This window comes from Pseudocercospora fijiensis, assembly GCF_000340215.1.
Source record: "Pseudocercospora fijiensis CIRAD86 unplaced genomic scaffold MYCFIscaffold_4, whole genome shotgun sequence".
Lineage (NCBI taxonomy): Eukaryota > Fungi > Ascomycota > Dothideomycetes > Mycosphaerellales > Mycosphaerellaceae > Pseudocercospora > Pseudocercospora fijiensis.
Window position 1 is genome coordinate 4,598,190 of NW_006921535.1, and position 21,501 is coordinate 4,619,690.

The 21,501-nt window shown below is 43.3% G+C and overlaps 1 protein-coding gene across 1 annotated transcript; it reads right to left on the minus strand.

The window, feature by feature from the left end:
• Window positions 1–13,511: 13,511 nt before the first annotated feature.
• On the minus strand, window positions 13,512–17,579 carry MYCFIDRAFT_215335 (uncharacterized protein; the record flags this gene model as incomplete). Its single annotated transcript, XM_007928513.1, has 1 exon — window positions 13,512–17,579. One exon carries the CDS (start codon window positions 17,577–17,579, stop codon window positions 13,692–13,694), a length of 3,888 nt encoding a protein of 1,295 aa, XP_007926704.1. The 3' UTR covers window positions 13,512–13,691.
• Between the last annotated feature and the right edge of the window lie 3,922 nt (window positions 17,580–21,501).

Genomic DNA, 21,501 nt, shown 5'->3' on the forward strand with positions numbered 1-21,501 from the left:
GTCGAAAGCTAAATCGAGTATAGTTTTCCTAAAGATAGATCGTATAAAACTATACGCATCGACTTCTATTATACTAAGCTTCTAAAGGACATCTAAGCAGAGATTATCCGTATTAATAAGCTAATTTCGTTTTAGACCGTTAATAATCTCTTTAACGAGGCATACCGCATCGAAGACTTAGAGTCTATAAAGAAGAAAGATGCCGCTAAGAATACTCGCAATTCCGGCGGGTCTTCTAAGCAAGCATCTAGTTCTAGAACCGACACCCCTCCTAGTACCTTATAGGCACCTCTAAGGGGCCCTAGGGGTAGAGGTAGCGGTCGGGGTTAGTTTAGAAACCGTAGCCGAGGCTAAGCCTAGGGCGGATTAGCAAACCTAACCTCTAATTCCTCCGCCGGAGATAGCTAAGCCTCTACTAGTTCGGAAAACACGAAGCCCTAGTCGCTTCCCTTTCCTTACTACGACTAGGGCCTAATACTAGAGGAAGAGAACGACGTATTATCGTCGACGTTAAGGTGCCTTATAAGGGCCTTACGCGCACCCTTAAGGCACTAATCGATTATAGTACCTAAATTAACCTTATCTCTTAGTATATAGCGAAAGTCCTAGACCTAGTACCGCTAGATCTAGTCCCTCCGAAAGTTACTTTCCTCGATAACAATCGTATAACGATCTATAAGGCTTGCTCCCTCTCTCCGATAGTAAAGGATAAGACAGGTGCCGAGCGTACTATCCCTTAAACCTTTTAGGCTAGGACCTTTACCGGATACGATATAGTTTTAGGATAGAACTAGCTCGCCGATACTAATCCTCTTATCTCTTTCCTAAAGGGAACCTTTATCTAGAACCCGATTACCGGAGACCTAGAGGACTACTTTAAGGCGCCTAATAAGCCCCTCGGAGACTCCTACGAGGTCCTTACGAATAATCCTATCTATCGCATTCTTATAGCAATCGTTAACAGATCGGCTGCCTTTTAGCTTAAAGATAGCCGGTATATTGTTAGACCCGAAACTACTAACGAAAAACTACTAGGTAATAATCCTAACGTCGCTAGTGCCTCGGAGGTACCTCTAGACTACCTCTATACCCCGGTAGTAGAGGCTCTTATAACCCTCTCCGCCTAAGGAGGAGGTAACCGCGATCCTACTACTATCGATTGTAGTTAATAAGATCGTTAGTAGATCGGGGCACTTATTACTTATTCTAGGTTTAAAACCCTTTGCGACCCTTACCCTAAATTAGCTTCGCTTCCCGGCTCTGTCTATTAGTATACTATTATCGCTACTACCGAAGTTTATTAAGAAGTACCCGAAGCATTTAAAGACTACGTTAATGTCTTTAACACCGACCTTGCTAGCATTATTCCTTAGTATTCTTAGTACGACTATACTATTAAACTAGAAGCAGGTAAAGTTCCTCTATAACTTCCTATTTATAACCTCTCGTAGGACGAATTAAAGACACTCCGCGAATACATCGATTAGGCTCTAGCTAAAGGCTAGATCCGGCCTAGTAAGTCCCTATACGGTATACCTATCCTCTTTATCCCTAAGAAGGATAGTAGTGTTCGTCTGTATATCGACTATTGTAGCCTTAATAAGATTACTATTAAGGACCGCTATCCGTTGCTACTTATTAGTAAGCTTCTCGATCGGCTTAGTAAGGCTAAGATCTTCTCTAAACTAGACCTTAGGGATGCCTATTATCGTCTTCGTATTCGCGAAGGAGACAAACAGAAGACGGCTTTTAAGACTCGTTATAGACCACTCGAGTATCTCGTTATGCCGTTTAGCCTAGCTAATACCCCTACTACTTTCTAATCACATATTAATTAAGCCCTAGTAGGACTAGTTAATCGCATCTGCGTAGTCTACTTAGACGATATCTTAATCTATTCTAAGAACCCTAAAGAGTATAATAAGTATGTCTAGATAGTCCTTAAAAGACTGCGTTAATAGAAGCCACATACTGAGCCTTCTAAGTGCGAATTCTGTACTAAGTATATAGAATTCTTAGAGTTTGTTGTTACTCCGGAGGGTATCGTTATAGATAAAAAGCGGGTAAAGGCTATCTAAGATTAGCCTGTACCTCGTGGTTCTAGAGACGTTCAAGTCTTCTTAGGTTTCGCTAACTTCTACCGACGTTTTATATAGGGATATTTACGTATCGCCCGTCTATTAAATAAGTTGTTAGCTAGCGGGAAGTTAGAAGAGAAAGGGAAGGGGAAGAAGAAGGTTGTTAGAGGGCTATAGCAATAGATAGAAGATGCCGAAGAATCGTTTCGTACTCTAAAGCAGGCCTTCTAAGAAGCTCCTATCTTGCGACACTTCGACCCTGCTTTACCGATTATAGTTATTACTAATGCCTTAGATACGGCCTATACTAGCATCCTCCTCTAACTAGGTGCCTCGGAGGCACCTTATTAGTACTACTAGTACCCTGTTACCTACTACTCTAAGAGTTTTATAGGCGCGCAGATCCGTTATAGTATACTAGATAAAGAATTAATAGCGATTTCCGAATGCTTTAAAGTCTAGCGATACTACCTTAAAGGAGTAGCGTATCCGATTAGAGTTATAACGGACTATTATAACCTAAAGTACTTTATAACGACTTAGGAGCTTAATAGCCGTTAAGCCCGCATCGCTAAACGCCTTGCCGCTTATAACTTTACGATCGAGTATAAGAAGGGAATATCTAATCTATCGGACGGTCTCTCCCGCCGTCCTAACTACTTCGATAGGTTTAAGGACAATACTAAACGTAGAGAGCTAAGGGACCTCTTACCTAGCCTTAAGCGTTAGTTAGAAGTTACCCGGGACCCGCGGCCTACCGTAGAGGCACCTCGCGGGCCCCTCGCGACCGTATCGGTAGAATAGTCCTCTCCTACGGACTCGCCCGAGGGTAGTTAAACAGATTATTTAACAATAGCAAGCCTCTACCTCTAAGAAGAGAACGAGGACTTAGATAACTACGCTTTCGATAATATCGTCGGACTATACCTTGCTAGGGCAGGACTAACGGCTAGTACTAAGAACCGCAACCTCTTAATACCTCGCTATCTTATTACTACGGTAGCAGATAGTAAAACGGCGTACGCTATCGAGCTACCGGCGTCCCTTATAGACCTTATTCGGGAAGCTTAGCAAAAGGACGCTTTTATAGAAGACATCCGAACCGGAGCTATATAGGCGGCCGGAAGCGGTACGGATAAGGCACTAATAGAGCCCCTCCTAGGTACCTTAAAGGCACCTCGGCGCCCTCGGCTAGAAGGATACTAGGAATTCGATAATAATAACCTTCTTCGTTACGACGGAAAAGTATATGTTCCTAGCTTTATACCTCTTAAGTAAGAGATCCTTCGACGGAATTACGATAATCCTATCGCCGGGTACTATAGTACCGTACGAACTTAACACATTATCGCCGCTAAGTACTATTAGCCTAGGATTACTAAAGAAGTATCTAAATACGTCTCCTAATACGATGTCTATTAAAGAACGAAAACTAAACACTATAAGCCTTATAGTCGGCTGCGCCCGCTAGAGGTCCCTAAGGTACCCTAGAGGTACCTCTCTATAGACTTTATTACTAGGTTGCCGCCTTCTATTAGGTTTAGAGGTCGTATATATAATTCCGTCTTAGTTATTATCGATCGATTTTCTAAAATAGTACGTTACTTCCCCGTTATAAAGGACATTAACGCAGTTACACTAGTAGAGCTTTTCTTTAATAAGGTCGTCTATAATACTAGAGCTCCTAATAAGTTAGTTTCTAATCGGGGATCAATCTTTACTAGTGCTTACTAGAGTGCTTTCTATTACTATCTCGCTATTAAACGCCGTCTTAGTACTGCTTTTTATCCTTAGACCGATAGTTAGACCGAGCGTATAAACTAGCAACTTAAGAACTATCTTCGCATTTACTACAATTAGGACTAAGACGATTAGGCTCGGTTGCTATACACTGCTGCGTTTGCTTATAATAGTAAGCCGTATAATAGACTTAGTAGCAAATCTCTAATTAAGGTTGCCTTTAGTATTAAACCGAACCTTCCTAATAGTATTAAGATCGTATCGAGTAGGGAGTACCTACCTCTAGGGTACCTCGATAGCACCTCGCTAGTGCCGCCGAGGACTAAGAAGCTCGCGGAAGAAGCGTACACGTTTCTGTCCGATAGACTAAAAGACTTCGAAGAAGCTCGCTCCTCGCTCTAGTATACTTAGGAGCTACAATAACGCTACTACGATAGATTAACAAAGGATAAGCACTTCGCTATCGGTAATTAAGTCCTATTATCGGCAAAGAACATTCGTACGAAGATTCCTTACCGCAAGCTCGACAATAAATATCTTAGACCTTTTACTATTATAGAGCGCTTCGGAAACTAGGCTTATAAGCTTAACCTGCCTCCGTCGATAAAGCGCTTATACCTAGTATTCTATATATCGCTACTAGAAGGATACAACGCTCGTAAAGGCTACTAGCTACCCCCTATCGACGATATTAAGGAGGATAGATCGGAGGAAGAATATAAGGTCGAGAAGATCGTCGCTTATAAAGGAAGAGGAAAGAATAAGAAGTTTAGGGTTAGATAGAAGGGGTATTCGCCTAAATAGGACGATTAGATAACGGAAGAGTAGTTAGCTTATTCTCTAAATCTGCTCGTAGAATATAAGGAGAAGATTAAAAACGCCGCCGGTGCCTAAAGTACTATAGAGGTACCTCGGAGGCCCTCTAAGAGGGCTTATAAGACCCTACCGACGACTAAAGCATCTTCTTCTCGTCGGCCTAGTCTCCGGCTAGGGGCAAATTAGGATAGTGCTAGTAGATAAACTTTATAGAAGTTATTAATATTACCGGGCGACCGTTATTAATTTCCTAGCTATCTAAAGTATCCTCTTCTTATTTAGGATAATAGTATTAAAAGCATACCCGTTCGTAGAACCTTCCTATCTCTACCTATACGCTAAGCGTACTTAAGGTATTCTCGAGTCGCGTATATTCTCGCTCGAAAATTTATAAAAACAATACTCTATGCCCTACCCGCTTAACCTAAGCCCCTCGTAGGCACCTCCGATGCCTCTCGAAAATCCCTTAGCGGACTTTATAACTAAGGAAGATTAGACGCTAAAACTTCGTACTAAGATGCTCCTTACTAATCGCCTTAAAGTACTACTACTCTATCTCCCTATCGATAGTTATATTCTAACCCTCGGCGGTTAGGTCGACTAAGCGTCCCTTCGAGAAAGCCTCCTAAGCCGCCTAATAGTTAGCCTTTAGCTAGTTATCGTAATTCGACTAATCCTAGCTAGAGGGTTCGCGGTTAAGGAGATTGTCGTTCTTTAGGCGAAGGCGGATACGGTTATAGCCTACCTATATCTTGTCGGCGTAGTTGCGCTAATCCGCCTTACGGCAAAGGGTATCTTAATAAAGAGCGCCGTAGTTATTAATACTTACCTTAGCGCGGCGACGGAGGTACTCGAGAAAATTAGCTACACGCTATATTACAGGAGGGATCTATATAGCGGATTAGCGGGTGCCTCTAAGGCGCCTCGTAGGTAACACTTATAGGCTTGTAACCCTAACCCTATATAGGTCTATATCGGCCGCACTTTATATCTTCCTTAAATTCGTAGCTATCTAGTACGGAGAGCTACTTACCGACAGTTATCTTATTCGTACCGATATTCTAGCTCCTACGGACGTACTCGAGGCAGATAGCGCAGCTAGTACGAAGCTCTAGGCGAGGTTCGAGAACCGGACTTACTCTATAGAAGTTAAATAGGACGTTCTTAGAAAGGGTATTAGCCTCGCTATCGATATAGAGGCGGCTATCGTTATAGTACTCTAAGGGGCTGCCGCGACCTAAGGTCTTCTAAGCGTACGTAAACGAGTTGTCCGAAGCACTACGCGGTATACCGCTATCGCCTTAATTAATAGGAGTAAAGTTGTAACCGCTACTACTACCGGAACCTAAAGCTATAATAAAAGGGTCGGCGAGAGTTAGCTCTTATAATAATAGCGGTAATAGTAGTACTTAAGAGGTGTTAGCCTTAGTGTTTAAGAGACTAGGAGAAGTATATCGGAGCGGAGTAGTATCGAGCGGGCGATCTAATACTAGTTAGTATTAATAAAAAGAAGAAGAAGGTTATTTAATAAAATGCGCGATTTTAACCCTAGCGACCTATACTTACTTCGCATATAGACGCTTCTAGCACCTTATAGGCACCTCGGCGGTAACTCTAAGAGGTCGCGAGTAAAGCGTATATAACGTAGGTAACGTAAAGGGTTGGCGTAACAAATATACCCTTATTAATCGTTATCCCTAGTAAAAACTAAGCGTACCGACCTCGACTACTTCTACGCTTTAGCGTATAAGCACTCTTTATATTTCCTAGGGAAACTATAGTGTTTAGTAGATGTCGAGGGCGAAATTAGGAGAAGGAGAAAGTAGAAGAAAAATACGCGATTATCTAATTCCTAGTAGCAAACAAACCCTATATATAAAAGTTCCCTAAGTAAAGGAGCAAGTACCGTAAAGGCACCGTAACCCTACCTTAAAGGTAATAGGAACAAACAGCACGTTCTAAGGCTAAGCCTAATAAGCGTAACCGCTAAGCGGATACCTATATATACGGAAACGACTACGCGTTAGCGAATAGCTCTTTAGTCGTTTAGCGCTTGCCGTCGATACTAGAGGTTTCTACTAGAAGTAGGGCGAAGGTCTATATAGGACTACTCCCTACTCTTCTCGGGGCGTAAGCCCTATATAGAGGCACCTTAGAGGTACCTCTATCCTACTATCGACGTTCCGTAGCAATATTTCTACTACTAGACCGCGTATCGCTATACTAACCTAGTAGCGGCGCGGGAAAGCGCAAGTAGTAGAGGAGGTAGCGGCGCGGGAAAAACATATAACCTAAGGATAGGCTATCGAGAGAGAGGGGGGATACTATAAGGGAATACCCTTCTATACCGCCGAGACCCTTGCTAGGTACCTACAAGGCACCCTAGAGGTGCCTCGCCGGTAACCCCGAGTTACCTAACTCTTAGCACTATAGGATAAGGCGCCTATTCCTACCTCGAGAATCGCTCGTTCCTTAGGCGATATCGTTAAATGCTAAGACTACTGTTTACTCGTATTAATACTCCCTATGCACTACTTCCTTATAGTAGCTAGCTCGGTAGATATACTATCTATACGCAGCCTAGTTAATAGTAAACGCTCTACCCTATTCTTAGAAAGGTACGGTTTAGTTCTACTATCTACTACTAAGATTAGTAGAGGGTGTTCTATACGTTGCTATATATCTATTTTCTTATAGTTCTAAACTGTCTACCCTCTATAGCGGCCTATAGAACCCCGAAAGATAAACGTAAGCGATCCGAATACGTAGGGCGCTAAAACCGCGTAGAATAATATATTAGGAGCGCTAGTAGTATTAGAGAACGACGCGGCGATATAATAATATAAAGCCGAATATTAGGCGTGCTAAGAAGCGACCTATCTACGGCTTAAACGGTTCCTAGCTAAGCAAGAAGTGCTTAGGCTAGAAGTATAGGCTTAAGAAGCTAAGCGAGAAAATGCGCGTCTTTATACTCTTAGGGACGTAGACGGTATATAGGCTCCGAGTAGCGGTACCGCTAGCGGAGGTTCTATAATAACCTCTCTCTCGGGCGACGACGACGATAGCGAAGACAAGGTAGAATTAGCGGACGAGTCGATTTAGAGGCCTAAATCCTAGAGAGCTAAATCCTTCTCGTATCGGTTTAAATTCTCTAGTTAGGTTAGCCTTAGTTTTAGTAAGCTTAGTTAGCGGCATTACATACCGTAAATAGCCTTTAATAAAGCGGCGATAGAAGTTAGCGAAGCTAAGGAACGACTATAGCTCCTTAATTAACGTAAGAATAGGCTATTTAGTAATAGTCTAGATACGGTTAGGGTCGGCCTTAATACTATTAGTTAATACGAGGAAGCCGAGGAAGGATACCTCCTTTATAGCAAAGGTATATTTAGAAGGCTTGCAATATAGTCTATAGGTCCTTAGGCGATCGAGTACCTTACGAACTATAGCCTAGTGTTCTACAATATTAGGTAAATAGGTATAAACTAGGATATTATCTAGGTAAACTATATAGAGGTAGTCTAGTAGGCCTAATAGGGCCCGATTAATATAGGACTAGAATGTAGTAGGGGCATTAGCTAGGCTAAATAGTATAACTAAGTACTCGAAATAGCTATATCGAGTACGGAAGGCTATTTTCTATTTATCGCCCTTACGAATATAGATGCGGTAATTACTAATAGGCGTCCTTAATATCTAATATAGTATAGAAACAGGCGCTAGAAAGGCGATCGAGGGTCTTATTAATAAGCGGAAGTAGACAGCAGTCCTTAATAGTAATAGCATTAAGTCTACGGTAATTAATATATAGGCGTAGGCTACTATCCTTCTTTAGAATAAACAGGATTAGTATACTAGCAGGGCTATTGCTATACTAAATTCAACTATTAGCTAGGTTCTTATCTAGGTATTTACGTAATATAGCAAGCTCTCTTTTACTAAGGTTGTAGAGTAGCCTAAAAGGAACCTTCTTGCCCTATATAATATCGATCTTATAGTCCGTCTCTTTAAATATAGGTAATGTTAATGCTAGGTAGTATTTAAACATATTAATATAGGTCTCTCGAATAGGCTATAGTATACGAGCAAGCTAATTAGGGTCTATACTATTAGGGGGCATAGGCTTATCGTTATTACCTAATAGGTCGACTATTAGGTCCGCTACGGTAGGTATTAGGTTGCCGATAAATAGGACCCTAATATCGTTAGGGCACTCGCTAACGTCGATATACTTAATATCCTCTTTCCTAGCGATTCTAAATCGCTACTATTAGAGGCCTAAGTCTATAGTTATAGCGTAGTACTTAAGGACAGGGTTGCTAATAATAATAGTAGCTCCCCTATATAGGTTATCTATATCTACTACGTAGGTAGTAAAGTCTAGTAGGCGCTTATTTCCGAGGTCGTTCTTTAGAACTATAGGAATATAGTAGGCCTTATAGGTTAAGTGCCGGGCGTTATTAAACTAAGTAAGGGTTAGTAGATTAGCCCTATTTAATTGTCGAAGGTCTAATTGCTTAGCTAGGCGATAGCTAATAAGGGCACTAACTGAATTTCCTAGATCTAGCGTAACCTTAGTTTTATAATTAGTGCTCTAGGTGTCTTATATAAGGCAGGTGCGTATAATAGCTAGCATAATGTCGATAGTTTTACGCCGCACAAGGCTAATAGTTAGTGCGGCGCTTATTCTTTTTTCGAAGGTTAGCCTATAGAGGTAGCGTTAGCTACTAAAAGGTGCTTTCGGTACTTAGCGGTAGTACGGTCGATTCGGGCCTAGTCCTTAGGTTTGTCGCATTAGCCTAGTAGATAGCTAGTGCTATTATAGTTAAAGCACTTCAATCCGGTTAGGGGATTGCTATAGCCGCTATTGCTACTATTGTTAGTTAAGCGATTAGTATAGTAGGGATACGAGCCCCTTCTACGGCCCCTATCGCGGCCTCCTCTATATAGTCGCTAGCTACGGCCTCTTCTACGGTTATTGTTACTATTCCTATTATTAGTACTATTGTTTTAGTAGGAACCTTAGTTTCCCCCGCGGCTACAGTTACTACGGTTAGTACTAGCTAGTCGGATCCTCGATTCTAGTCGTTACTAGAGCTACTACCTCTAAGCTAGATAGCTCGTTTAGCTGTTTCTACTTCGACTATAAATTAAATGCGTGTTAGATTAGCTTGTTTAAATATACGGCGACGGTCTAATTCGAGGACAAGCTCCTATCTAAGCTTTAGGCGTATTTCCGACATCTATATAGAATTAGTCTTAGCCGGAAGGTTATCTTCGAGGGTCTTTAAATAGGCTTTAAATAAGCGAGCCGACTAATTAGTCTTTTGTTTAGCTCGAAGGTACTAGTTCTAAGTATATTATTGCCTTAGTATAGGGTTTCTAAGGGTGTCTAGTATAATAGTCTTATAGGTTTGCTACTAGACAGCGGTCTGATTATTAAGAGAGTTAAAATAGTTATCCTAGGCGCGTTTTAGGTCGCTATTAATATACTATATAGCGTAGACAACTAATAAATAGTCGTCTAGAAGGGCCCTCGGTGCATTTCGCTAGTTAAGCTCGCAGTTACGAATATAGTCGTTATATTGCTTTCGACTAGAGCTATTAAACACAGTATAGTCCTTAAGTTTAGCATCCTTCTTTTAGATAGGGACGGGTAGTAAAGAAGGCCCTGCTACTAGTTTAGTATTAGTTATTAGAGACTCCTATAGGCGGCGAATCTCGAGGAGGTTATCCTTTAGCTACTACTCTTAGCCTAGGGCAGTAGGCCTGTTTTTAATAGCTTCTTAAAGTCTCCCTACTAGTTAGGGCCTAAAGGCTAGTTAGCTATATCGTCGATTAATAATGTTATTAAGAATATCGTTAATAGGCAATTCTAGATTATTACCCGGAATTGTGGGTTCTTTATTAATAGGCTCTATACTACTAGTGTTATTATTACTAGCGCTACTAGCGGCGCCGCGGTTGTTGTTGCTTTATAATAAGCTAGCTATCGTAAGGGTTAATACTAATAATATATTATAGGCCCCTATAGTGCGGATATAGCGGAATTAGTAGATATCGACCTAGTGCGATTAACTTAGTATAATAGGCCGTATAGAAGGCCTTGCTTAATAATTGGTACGGTTGTTTTTAATAGAATAGTACGTATAGGTCCCGTTCTTTAGGCGTAATATAGTTAAATCGATAGTTTTCGTAGCTATACCGCTAAAAGCTTAAAATAAGGACTATCTAGCTACTACCCTTAAAGGGTAGATCGAATACTATATAAGAAGGGTATATTAGCAGGTAGATAGGGTAGTAGTAGGTACAAGTAGTATTCGATAAGGATCTAGGAGGAGAGGGAGGAAGGTAGGAGAGTTAGCCTAACGCTAAGCGCTAAGCCCTGCCTAAGGTATTAAGACCCTAGCTTTACTCGGCCTAGTTATATACTAATTACGTATAGCCTCTTTAGCCCTAATAACGAGAAGCGCTCGTAAAATAGAGCAGGTACTATAAACCTACGTAGGAACCCCTAGACTATATCGTAGATACCTTAGCGCTAGACGACTTCGAAGCGAAATATAGACAAATCGAGGCGAACGATAGGCCTTTAGAAGACTAGGAGAAGAGAGGAAAGCGAAGGAAATAACGCGGTAACCTAGAGTTTTTCCGTAGAGCAATAATTATTAATTTATAGATTATAGGGATTTTTACTAACCTTCGGAGTTTTTACTAACTTATTAGTTTTATTTACGAAATATTTTAGTTTACTAGAGAGACTAGAGAAAAGAGATATATTTTAGGATAGAGAAAGATTTTATTTAGGTATTTATAAGTAAGTATCGGGTCTCTACCCGAAATTAAGAGGTCCTCTTAGGATAGAAAAAAAAATAATAATACCTCTAAAACTACCTAGAGCCTACTAGAAAACCTACGGAAACCCTTATTAACTAGTAGGCTGCTCCGGCGGGCCTTAACGATTAGTACCGAGCCGGAGAGTAGTAGGAATACCCTTAAAAAAGGAGATTAGTAGCGAGAGAAAATCAAAGGATAGGAGAGGAACTTACGTCTAAGTCTATTAAGCTACGACATTAGCGACGGTATTCGTTACCTCCGAGGCGATAGCGCTAAAAGAAATAGTTAGCGAGGGTTTTGTCGCGGGAAACGGGGAATCTTACCTAGATAATAATCCCTACGGCTAGAGAGACTTTAAGGCTTTCTATACCTTAAGAACCTTAAGAAGCTCGGAGTGCTTCTCGGCGATATTACTACGGGTCGCGCGAGTATAGCTAGCGTAAGCTACGTAAGCTATTTAAAGACTAAATAGTTAGCGAGGGTTTTAGTATAGGAATCGCGAAAAACTTATAGTAGGGCGTAAGCGATTCTCTTACGAGCGCAATTAGCGTAGGCCCTCGAGCTAGCGGGCTTAGGAAAAGTTAGCGAACCCCGCGACAAATAGAGCAGGTACCTTATAGATTAATCGGCGCAGTCCTCGCTAGAGTTATAGCAACTAATATAGTAGATTCGACGAGCTATCTAGGACAAGTTAATTTTACGAAGGAAATCGCAGAAGATAGGAAGGGACTTGCTATAGTAGTAGTAGTAGTAGTAGGGGTATATATAAAGAAAAGAAGAAGAAGAGGAAGAAGAGGGAAATATTAATACTCCTAGAAAGCGATATAGAAGCAAGGGTTGCGAAAGCAAAGGAAGGCGCGAATATAAGTAAAGCGTTTAAAAGCGTAGTTACGGCGCGTTTTAGAAAGTAGTAAGTAGGTAAAAGAGCGCGATTTAGTAGTCGCGAAGAAAGTTATAGTCCTTAAAACCTAGGATACGGCAACCCCGACTAGAAAATAGCGGAAACCCTAATCGTAAAGGAGAAAACTATAAGCGCGTTACTTTAGAGAAGCTTAGATAAGTATAGATCTAACGGATAAAGTAATAGCGATAGAAACTACGAGGGGCTTTCTATCTTTACTAAAGAAGGGGAGGAGGACAGGAATAATATAAAGGGCTGCGCCCTAGGTAGAAAGCGCTAGCCTTAGGCATTCGGTCTACGCGACTCTAACCTACTACTTAGCGCTTAGCGTACTATATAAAACTATTCGGATTTACGTAGATAGACTTAGCTCTTTATCGAACCTATTAAGTCTTATATCTAGTATCTACGTACGCGTTACTTACCTATAATACTTACGATAGCGCTATAGCTACTAGATCTTAGTACTACTTAGTCGGTAGGCCTATTAATAACCTTCTTTATACGCTAATATACTACTAGCTATAATAAGAGTAGTTATATTACTCGGCGGCGGTAATAGGAAGGGTTCTAGCGATAAAGGACCGGTCTCTATTTACGATAATAATAGCGGCTACGATATCTACGTAACTACTACTAGCGGCTATAGTAGCGGCGACGACGATAACGACCCTTCCTTCGACTAGTATATCTTACTAGCGATATAATATCTATAATAATTACTATAGAAGATAGAAACTAGCTAGTTATCTATATACTATAGGAATTCGTAGAATTCGGCGGTCTCGATAGTAGCCTCTCTAGATATAGCGGATACCTTCTTAGAGTAATTAGATAGCTTTAGTATATTACTAGATTAGCTTATAGTAGTCGTTTATTTAGTATCTACTATATACGATAATCTATATTATAAATTAAGGGTAGTAGTAGAGGCGCCTTAGTATTCTTAGGGTTTTTATACCTAAGAATAGCTTGATTTTAAGGAGCGGAAGTTATAGCCTATACGCTACATAGCAAGGCTTACGCATTTGCTAGGTTAATCTCGATCGGGGTCGCTCGGGTCGGTAGCTGCTACGGCTAAGCTCAGATTCGTACTGAGCTCCTTCTAGAAGTGTTAGGAATCGAAGTCACGAAATCAACTTCTATGCAAAGGCGAGTCTCCTAACGCCTACGCTATGACCTCGCTCGCTCACTTGAGCCGCTCAAAGGGTATCTCGTCTCAGTCTGGCATTATAGGCACCTCGTTATGCTCTGCGTCCGTACACTTCTTACAGAAACAAGTGGGAAAACGAGAACGCTCCCATATCCCATCTTCTTTATTTTCACATGACAGCACACTTACTGTCGCTCTTGGTCATCCACGTCATCATGCTCTTGGTTTCCATGATGCTACTGTTTTCGTAAATCTCGCGTCCATACATTGGAGTGAAAGGATCAGGTTTGCGGGACTTTTTGAAGAACCCAAGCCTTTTTGCTTTGGCCGTAGAAGGGAAAGCGCTCTTGCCCGCCAAGCTGCTCTTCCGACTGTGTGAGCGACGAACGCTTCCATAACTGCTTCCCAGCGGTTGAGAAGTGGAAGCTGCCGGAGGATGCCAGGCCGTAATGGGGTGCGCGACGCTGCTTGCGTTTGACTTCGGTTGGCGTAGCGGGACGTGGTCGGAGGGCTGCGTGGGAGGGAACAGTGACGCAGAAGCATTGGCTGCTGCGGCATTGCGGAACGCTTGCATGTGAGGCGGCATTCTTCGAGCGGCTGAAGGAGCGGTCATCCCAGGCACAGTCGCAGATGAAGCGCCCGACGAGGTGGATGCTCGCGGCGGTGGCATGTGCCCGGGAGGATTGAGCAGTGAGGTCGAGTATCGGTACGGATTGGCACCATTTGGAGTTCGGGCGAATGATGCGAGTGTATCACTAGAAGCCACTGGAGATATCACATCCCATGCTTCACTCTCCGGCACACCGCTAATTGAGGTCTGCTCGTGCGAGCTGGATGGCGCGTGGCCGATCGGACTGACGGCATTACTCCAGTCACCATTCAGGCTCGGCGGAGCATAGTTTCCGATCGGCGAGACAGCGTTCGCATTGCTGTAGGCGCGCTGCAGGCTTCTGGGCAGCGACGAAAGAGAATCAAACGTGCCCTGACGAGCTGATGGGGCAAAACGCGTGAAAGTGTCTGTTCGAGCATCAAATGTTCCTGCTCGCGTGAGTGGGTTGACAGCGTCACGAGGCGGGGCGTGCGAGTCATTTGCGCCATATTGCGAGTTTCGCTGCATGCTGGCAGGTATCGAGCTTGGCGTCGAGACTGGACTGTGCAACAACGTTGAGTTGCGTGGTTCCTCGATGATCGTTTCAGTGGTGGTGGTCGGATGATGTCCTGCCGCGAGATTCGCTGTGGCAGCTCGAAAGGCAAGATCTGCGCTGAAGTTCTCGCCGACATCTGGCGGTGCTGTATGAGGGGTGGCGGAAGAGCTAGAGCTCGGGCTTGGAGCGCTCGCACTGCCATTCACCGTGGTGACAATAGCAGGCTTAGGGCGGTTGAACACAGCAGGCGCGTCTAGTCCAGCCATCGCCCTAAAACGACTGGGCAGAGGCGCGTTGGGCTCCTCCGTGTATTCAGGCAAAGGTAAGAAGTGTCCTGACGAATCCACACTGACACGCTCCTGTTGTCTCTCCTCCAGCGTCTGAAATCGATGTCTCTGCGCATTCGATGCCGCCCGCTGTAAAGAAGCTTGTGATCGTGGTGCGCCTTGCACATACGGCTCCTCAAAGGCCTCGATGGCTGCTTCATTGCTCTCCTGCAGATCCGGCAAACTACGTGCGGCCTCCGATTGAAGACTTCCAATGGAGAGCATACTATTGCGGCTGCGACTCATGCCGGCTGCGCTGACAGCTGGACTCATGCCTCGATTATTCCTATTGCCATGCATTGTCGCAGATCGACCCAGTGTCGCCGGTCGTGCGTTCAGTGCGTTGCTTCTGTTTTGGTTCACCGTCCTCCGTCTCACCAAGCTGATCGCCTCCGAAACATCCATCTGCTCTTCCTCCAGCATTTGAGGAGGTGACTTACCCAGCGTCAGATTGAAGGTGACGCCGGGCTGGCCAGCAAATTGCGGATCGAAGTCGAACAGTATGATTCTGCCACCTTCGATCTCCTCGACACTCTCCTCGCTGATCCCGTTCTCAGTAACGCCACCAGGGCTCGTAACAATCAGCCGGCCTTTGACAGCTGTCTTATTGTCCAGAGGTGCGGGTAATGATGCAGAGCTATAGACCCACCGTGCTTCGCTAAAAGGACATCCGTAACCCTCATCTAGTTCGTGGTCAATACTGTGTGCCTCGACCGAAGTTGCGTCCTCGTCAGCCTTGTGCGGGACGATGTAAAGGCGGATGGTCCTGTCATTGACGATCATCGCTACTGTATCGCCATGCTCGTCCATGGCCGGACAGCTGTGGATCGCCGCTCCAAGACCTCCACACGTCGATAGCGGTGGCGATATGACTACTGGGAAGTCAATAGTGCCGTATTGCATATCGGCAACGTTCAGGATGCCAAATGTGTCCTCTAAGCCATTCCATGCAAACAGTCGTTCATTGGTCGTCTTCCGGTCTTCTCTCATGAAAGTGGCGTGGCTCGAGTTTCTGATATTCTCTGGATGCAGGAGCTCGGAGCACCACGCTTCTCGCAACTCTTCGTGCGTAGGCAGGCCGTTGGCGTGCGAAGGGAACACGGGGACCGAAACGACGACGGTCGACGAAGCGTTGATTCTTGTGGTCGTTCCCAGTAATGTTGAACCGTCATCCGAGAAGCTGATCCGATCCATCTTTACGCATCGAACGGCTCTTCGGTCGGAAGGAGTTGCCTCGGGATGCAAGGAGAAGACCTCAATGCCGCCCTCATAGGCTGCGGCAAGGAGACCTCCAGTTGGAGCCAAGGCAATGGTGCTCGTTGGGAAGTCGAGCTTGATGGTGCGTGACCTCTTGAGCACATGTCCCAATTCGTAGACGTTGACAGTATGATCATCTGCCAATATGGCGATCGTTGTGCCTTCATCGACGAGCTCCACGGCTAACGGAGTCCGCTTCAACGCATAGTCCTGTGTGATGCCTACTGGCAGTGCTGCGGTCTGAAGCACGTACAGGCGGGCACTGTTGTAAACTGCTATCCTCCTGCCTCCTGGCGATATTGAGAAGCCGAACGCTTCACCGGTCGGAAAGGCGGCTGAAGCTGTGGCCGTGTTCGAGAGCAGCTTGATGACATGTATGCGCGGGCGATTGGGTTCGTCATCTTGGGCAGACTGCCAACTGTAGCGCACGCGGTCTTTGGGATGTGCGATTTGGGTGGTGTTATTGTAGAATGAGTTTCGCGTTGAAGGTCGTCGTTGCGGAGGTGTATTCATGGGCGCCTTCGATATGGAACTTCGCAAATTGCTGAAGGCGCATTGCTGCTGTTCCGGCGTGTTGGGCGCCAGAGGGATTGGTGTGGCTATATCTCGAAGTTCTCCCAAGTCATCCTCCTCCATGTCCATTTCTGGCCCATTGACCCCAGCACTCGGCCTTTCCTCGCACGCTTCTATTTCCGGCTGAGGAGCGATGCTCGGTGAAAGTCTTGCCTGGGAGGCCTGGTCAGATGGTATTGCCGAGACTCCGGAATGTGGATGGTGTGATGGAGATTCGAGATGGCGGTGCGCTGGTCTGGATGGCGTTGCATTGTGAACAGATTCCTCTCTGCGAAGAGCTTGGGGAGTTCGCAACGTTTCAAGCGAGCCAGGATGATCGATGTGGTCGTCGGCGTCGGCGTCGGCGTCGGCGTCGGCATCGGCGTCGTGGGTCACATGGTGCTCGGTGGTGTAGGTGGGACTGTCGACGGGCATGGGCACGGGCATGGGCATGGGCATGGGCATGTTGATGTCGTCGACGCTCGTCAACACCGCCGCCTGCTCCACCGCTTCCTGCTCCAGCTCCGCCCTCGCATGGTGCTGGAGCACTTTGGCTGGCTCGCGGGCACTCGCTTCTGTCGGCGACGAAGCGAGGGGCCAGTCTGGAGGGTGGTGGTGGTGCAGGCCAATGCCGTGCAGGTCCTGCATGTCGCTCATGGCGCGCCGTCGTTCGTCAGCACTGGCATTGATGCGATGCTGCGTCGAGGTGCAACGTTGGATCAAGGCTCCACGAGAATGAGCAGTATGGTGGTGTGGAGAGAAGGTTGAAACGGGCATGGTGATGCAATGCGCTCCGTGCTGGCGCACAGTATCCCGAACAGGCAGATTATTGCATGCAAGATCCCCGGCGGCGCACGAGAGGCCAAACCTCAAACGGAGGCGTCAGTTGCCGCAGGATGCAGAGATGTTCAAACCTTAGTAAATAAGTAAATAGTAACTACTATATTAATAGTAATTACTAAATAGTAGTTGCTATTCTTATTACTATTACTATTACTAGAGACCTTTAAGAAATAGTAATAGTAGTAATACTAAAGTTAGTAACTTACGATAACTATAAAGAAACGTAAGGTATATATCTAATACGGCCGATAGGAAGCGCTCTAAGCTCGTTAAATTAACGTACCGTAGACGCGTATATTAGCCTTATATACTTTTTTAAGCAGTTATTAACTTATTAATATCGTTTATTCGGCGGATTAAATAGTAGTTATTCGTTAGCTTAGAATAGTTAGCTCTTAGCTAGTTTGCTAACGTAGCAATTGCCTCTCGAAATAGCTCTAATACTCGACTTAACGATCTCTACTTATTTAGCTATTTCTTACTATTAATATATAGCCGATAGCTCGTCGAATATAGTATCGTAGTAGGAGGTATATTAGTAGTATTAGAAAGAGCTAGATTTAGTAATAGAGTCGAAGGTAATAGAGCTATAATAACTAGACGCGGTAATAATAGACTTATAATAGCTACTAGATCCTAAAGCCGCTACGATATAATACGGAGTATATTACTATATTGTCTTAGACCTACTAAGCCGGAGTCTTATAAGTACGTAACTCCTTAGTAGTAAGTAGCTTATCGCGGAGCTTATTATTATTATATTATATAGTATCCTTAAAGCGATTAAATATCTATTTAAACTCGGAGTTGTTAATAATAATACCGGAGGTAGTAAGAAGGGCTCTATACTCGAGAATACGCTTTATAATCTACCTACGAACAAAGCCGTCTATACCTCTAATAGCACTTTATCTAGTAGGTTAATTGTAATTTGTCGTTATACTATCTCTAATAGCGCTTTACTATATGTCTTATTCGTCCTTTTATATAATAGCTAGAGTTAGCCTCGAAGTGCTTAATAATTAGTAAGGCGAAGTCGTCGGAAATTATACTATTACTATTAACTCGATTATAGTCGTATTCTATACTTTCTTCTATACCTTTAGTAGAGGACTAAGAGTCGCTTAAATCTAGTATAGGTTGTTAGACTATAGCCTATTATTATCGCTCCGATCGCCGCTAAAGGTAAGCCGTTAAGGAGGTATCTATATCTCTAATAATAGCTAGCCTTAGTAGTGTTAAATTTAGTATCTAACTAGTAGTAATACTACTATAGCTATCGCTATCGCTATAGCTTAAATTAGTTAATAAGCTTGCTACGGACATAGAGCGGCTATATAGTAGCCGCTTAGCTAACTAAATTATAAGTAATAGACTTCCGGTTAAATGCTATAGCGCTAGTAAGAATAAAGAGATATCTATATAAAGAGGGTTACTTTAAAGAGCTATACGGATAGGTATAGGCGGTACCTATAGTAGATAGACTAATATAGCAAATACTAGTATAGAAGAGCCGGCGCCTAGGTCGATAATATAAGAGGGATAAGAAGGGGTATCTATAGTCGCTATAATCGAGAATAATAGTAGCTATACTAACAAACTAAGACTTCTACTACTTCTATAAATACCTCTTATCCTATAGACAATATACTATAATTAATTCTTAGATTTAGGTTCTATTAAGTAGCTCCTATTACTAATTATACTAACGGCTAGATACCTAGACCTTTATATATATAAGCTAGTACTCTCTCGTACTATCTCGAAGACCTAATAGCTACTTTCTACCTCGCTATCGCTAGCTATAGTATAGTAGCGCTAATAGGCTAATTTGCCTCTAATAAGCTAAGCCGGATAGAGGTTAAGCCTCCTTCTACTTCTAGCTAAGGCAGGATTACTACTCCTACAAGTTATAAGTATAGCGTATTATATGCTTTTAAACGGAGTCGTTTAAAAGCACGGTTTAGGCCTACGAGTTAATAACTCGTAGGGGTAGAAAACTAGCCTTCGAAGGATATAGTAGTAACCCTCGTATCTACCTTGTTCGCCGACGTCGAGAGATCCCTATAAATTAGGAGCTTCTAAAGGTCCCTAAAGGAGTAGTCTATATTCTGCTAATAGCTCGATAAGCGAGGTAGGGGCTTCCCGTAGAATTACGTCGTTCCCGGTAAGACCCTATTTCCCTATATTATCTCGCTTAATTTCCGCGCTTCGCATACTTCGAGATAAAGCTTAGTATACCTATACTAAATAAGCGGAAATCCCTAGACCCGTAGTAATTCGGTTTCCGAACTACTAAACGTATATAGTTTAGTTTCTTAGGGGCGAACTAGCTCCCTAGTTCCGGTTTAGTTTTTTCGAACTATATAGATTCCTAGTTTAAACTAGAGACTATATTAGTTTTACTATAAGGATACTCTTATTCGACTGCCGGCTACGATTGCCGGCTATAATAGTAACTATATTACATTAACTACGCTCTTTTGCCGTTACTAGGGCATAGTTGCTATTACTAGGGCGTAGTTTTACTATAAGGACACTCTTATTCGACTGCCGGCTACGATTGCCGGCTATAATAGTTACTAGGTTATATTTACTACGCTCTATTACCGTTGCTAGGGCGTAGTTACCGTTACTAGGGCGTAGTTGCCGTTACTAGGGCGTAGTTACCGTAGTTGCAAAAGCTTACCTATATAATATTACGTAGGCGGCAACAATTAGGGACTAGGGCTTCGCGATATTCTTATACCTTTTAACTTCTTCCTTTATATCTATACTAATAACAACTACTATACGCTACGCCTCCGCCTCTTTTCCTTATAATAGTAAGAGAGAAGCGCGCCGCGCGCTAAATAGAAGATAGAACTAAAGACCGCGAGTTTGTTTTGCCTAAGTATCTAACTAAAAAGCGTAAGACTAAAAAGGAATACTCTACGAAGAAGAATTCCGTACGAGACCGCAAGAGAAAGGAGAAAATAGATAAGGATAAAAGAGCTAAGGATAAGAGAAGAAAGGCGCGGAATAAGGTATTCTATCGATAGCTAGCGCCTATAGAAAAAAGTAAAGGTTAGAATAAGAAGACAACCTAAGAGAAGGCTAAGAGGAGGAAAGAATTACGGCTAGTTTTCGAGCGTAAAGTTCTAGTAGCGTAAGTTAATCTAGCTAGCGGCCGTAGCTAGCAGCTATAGCCGGCAGCTATAGCCGGTAGCTATAGCCGGTATATTTTTCTTTAAGACGTTAACTAATAGTATTTAGACCTATAGCCGCTACCTCTATCGATACGACCGATAGTAACGGAGATATTTAGATAGCCGAGAACAATAATACTAGAGTTTAGGATACCGCGATAGAGCTTAATACTACGAATAAAGGAACTAAAAAAAGCGAGGAGATACTATCCGTCGATCTAGTAATAGGTATAGTCTTAGGGCCTAACGCTATAGACGATAAGTACTAGGAGTAGATCGAGTATAGTTAAAGAGACGAGATACTAGTAAAGGGCTAAGGTATAAGTCCTATTAATCTAGAAAATTATAGTTAAAGCTACTATAAAAAGCTAGTAAGGATTGAAATCGAGACTAGTCGTCTTTATATTCTCGATATAGAGTAGAAGTTTCTTTATTAGTATTAGAGCGAAGCCTTTACGTCTATAAAGGCAAAGTAGCTTACGATTAATGCAATTAGGGCTAGGTATCTAGGGACGGTAGAAGTATTACTAAAGGAGGAACGGGTATAGGTAATTATTCTATACTCGGTATATATAGCCGGCGTTCGTAGCCGGTAGATACTAACAGTTTGTTAGGACTAACGAGGTTACACGTAATTAGTATGTAACTAGGCTCGAGTGAAGCTAGGG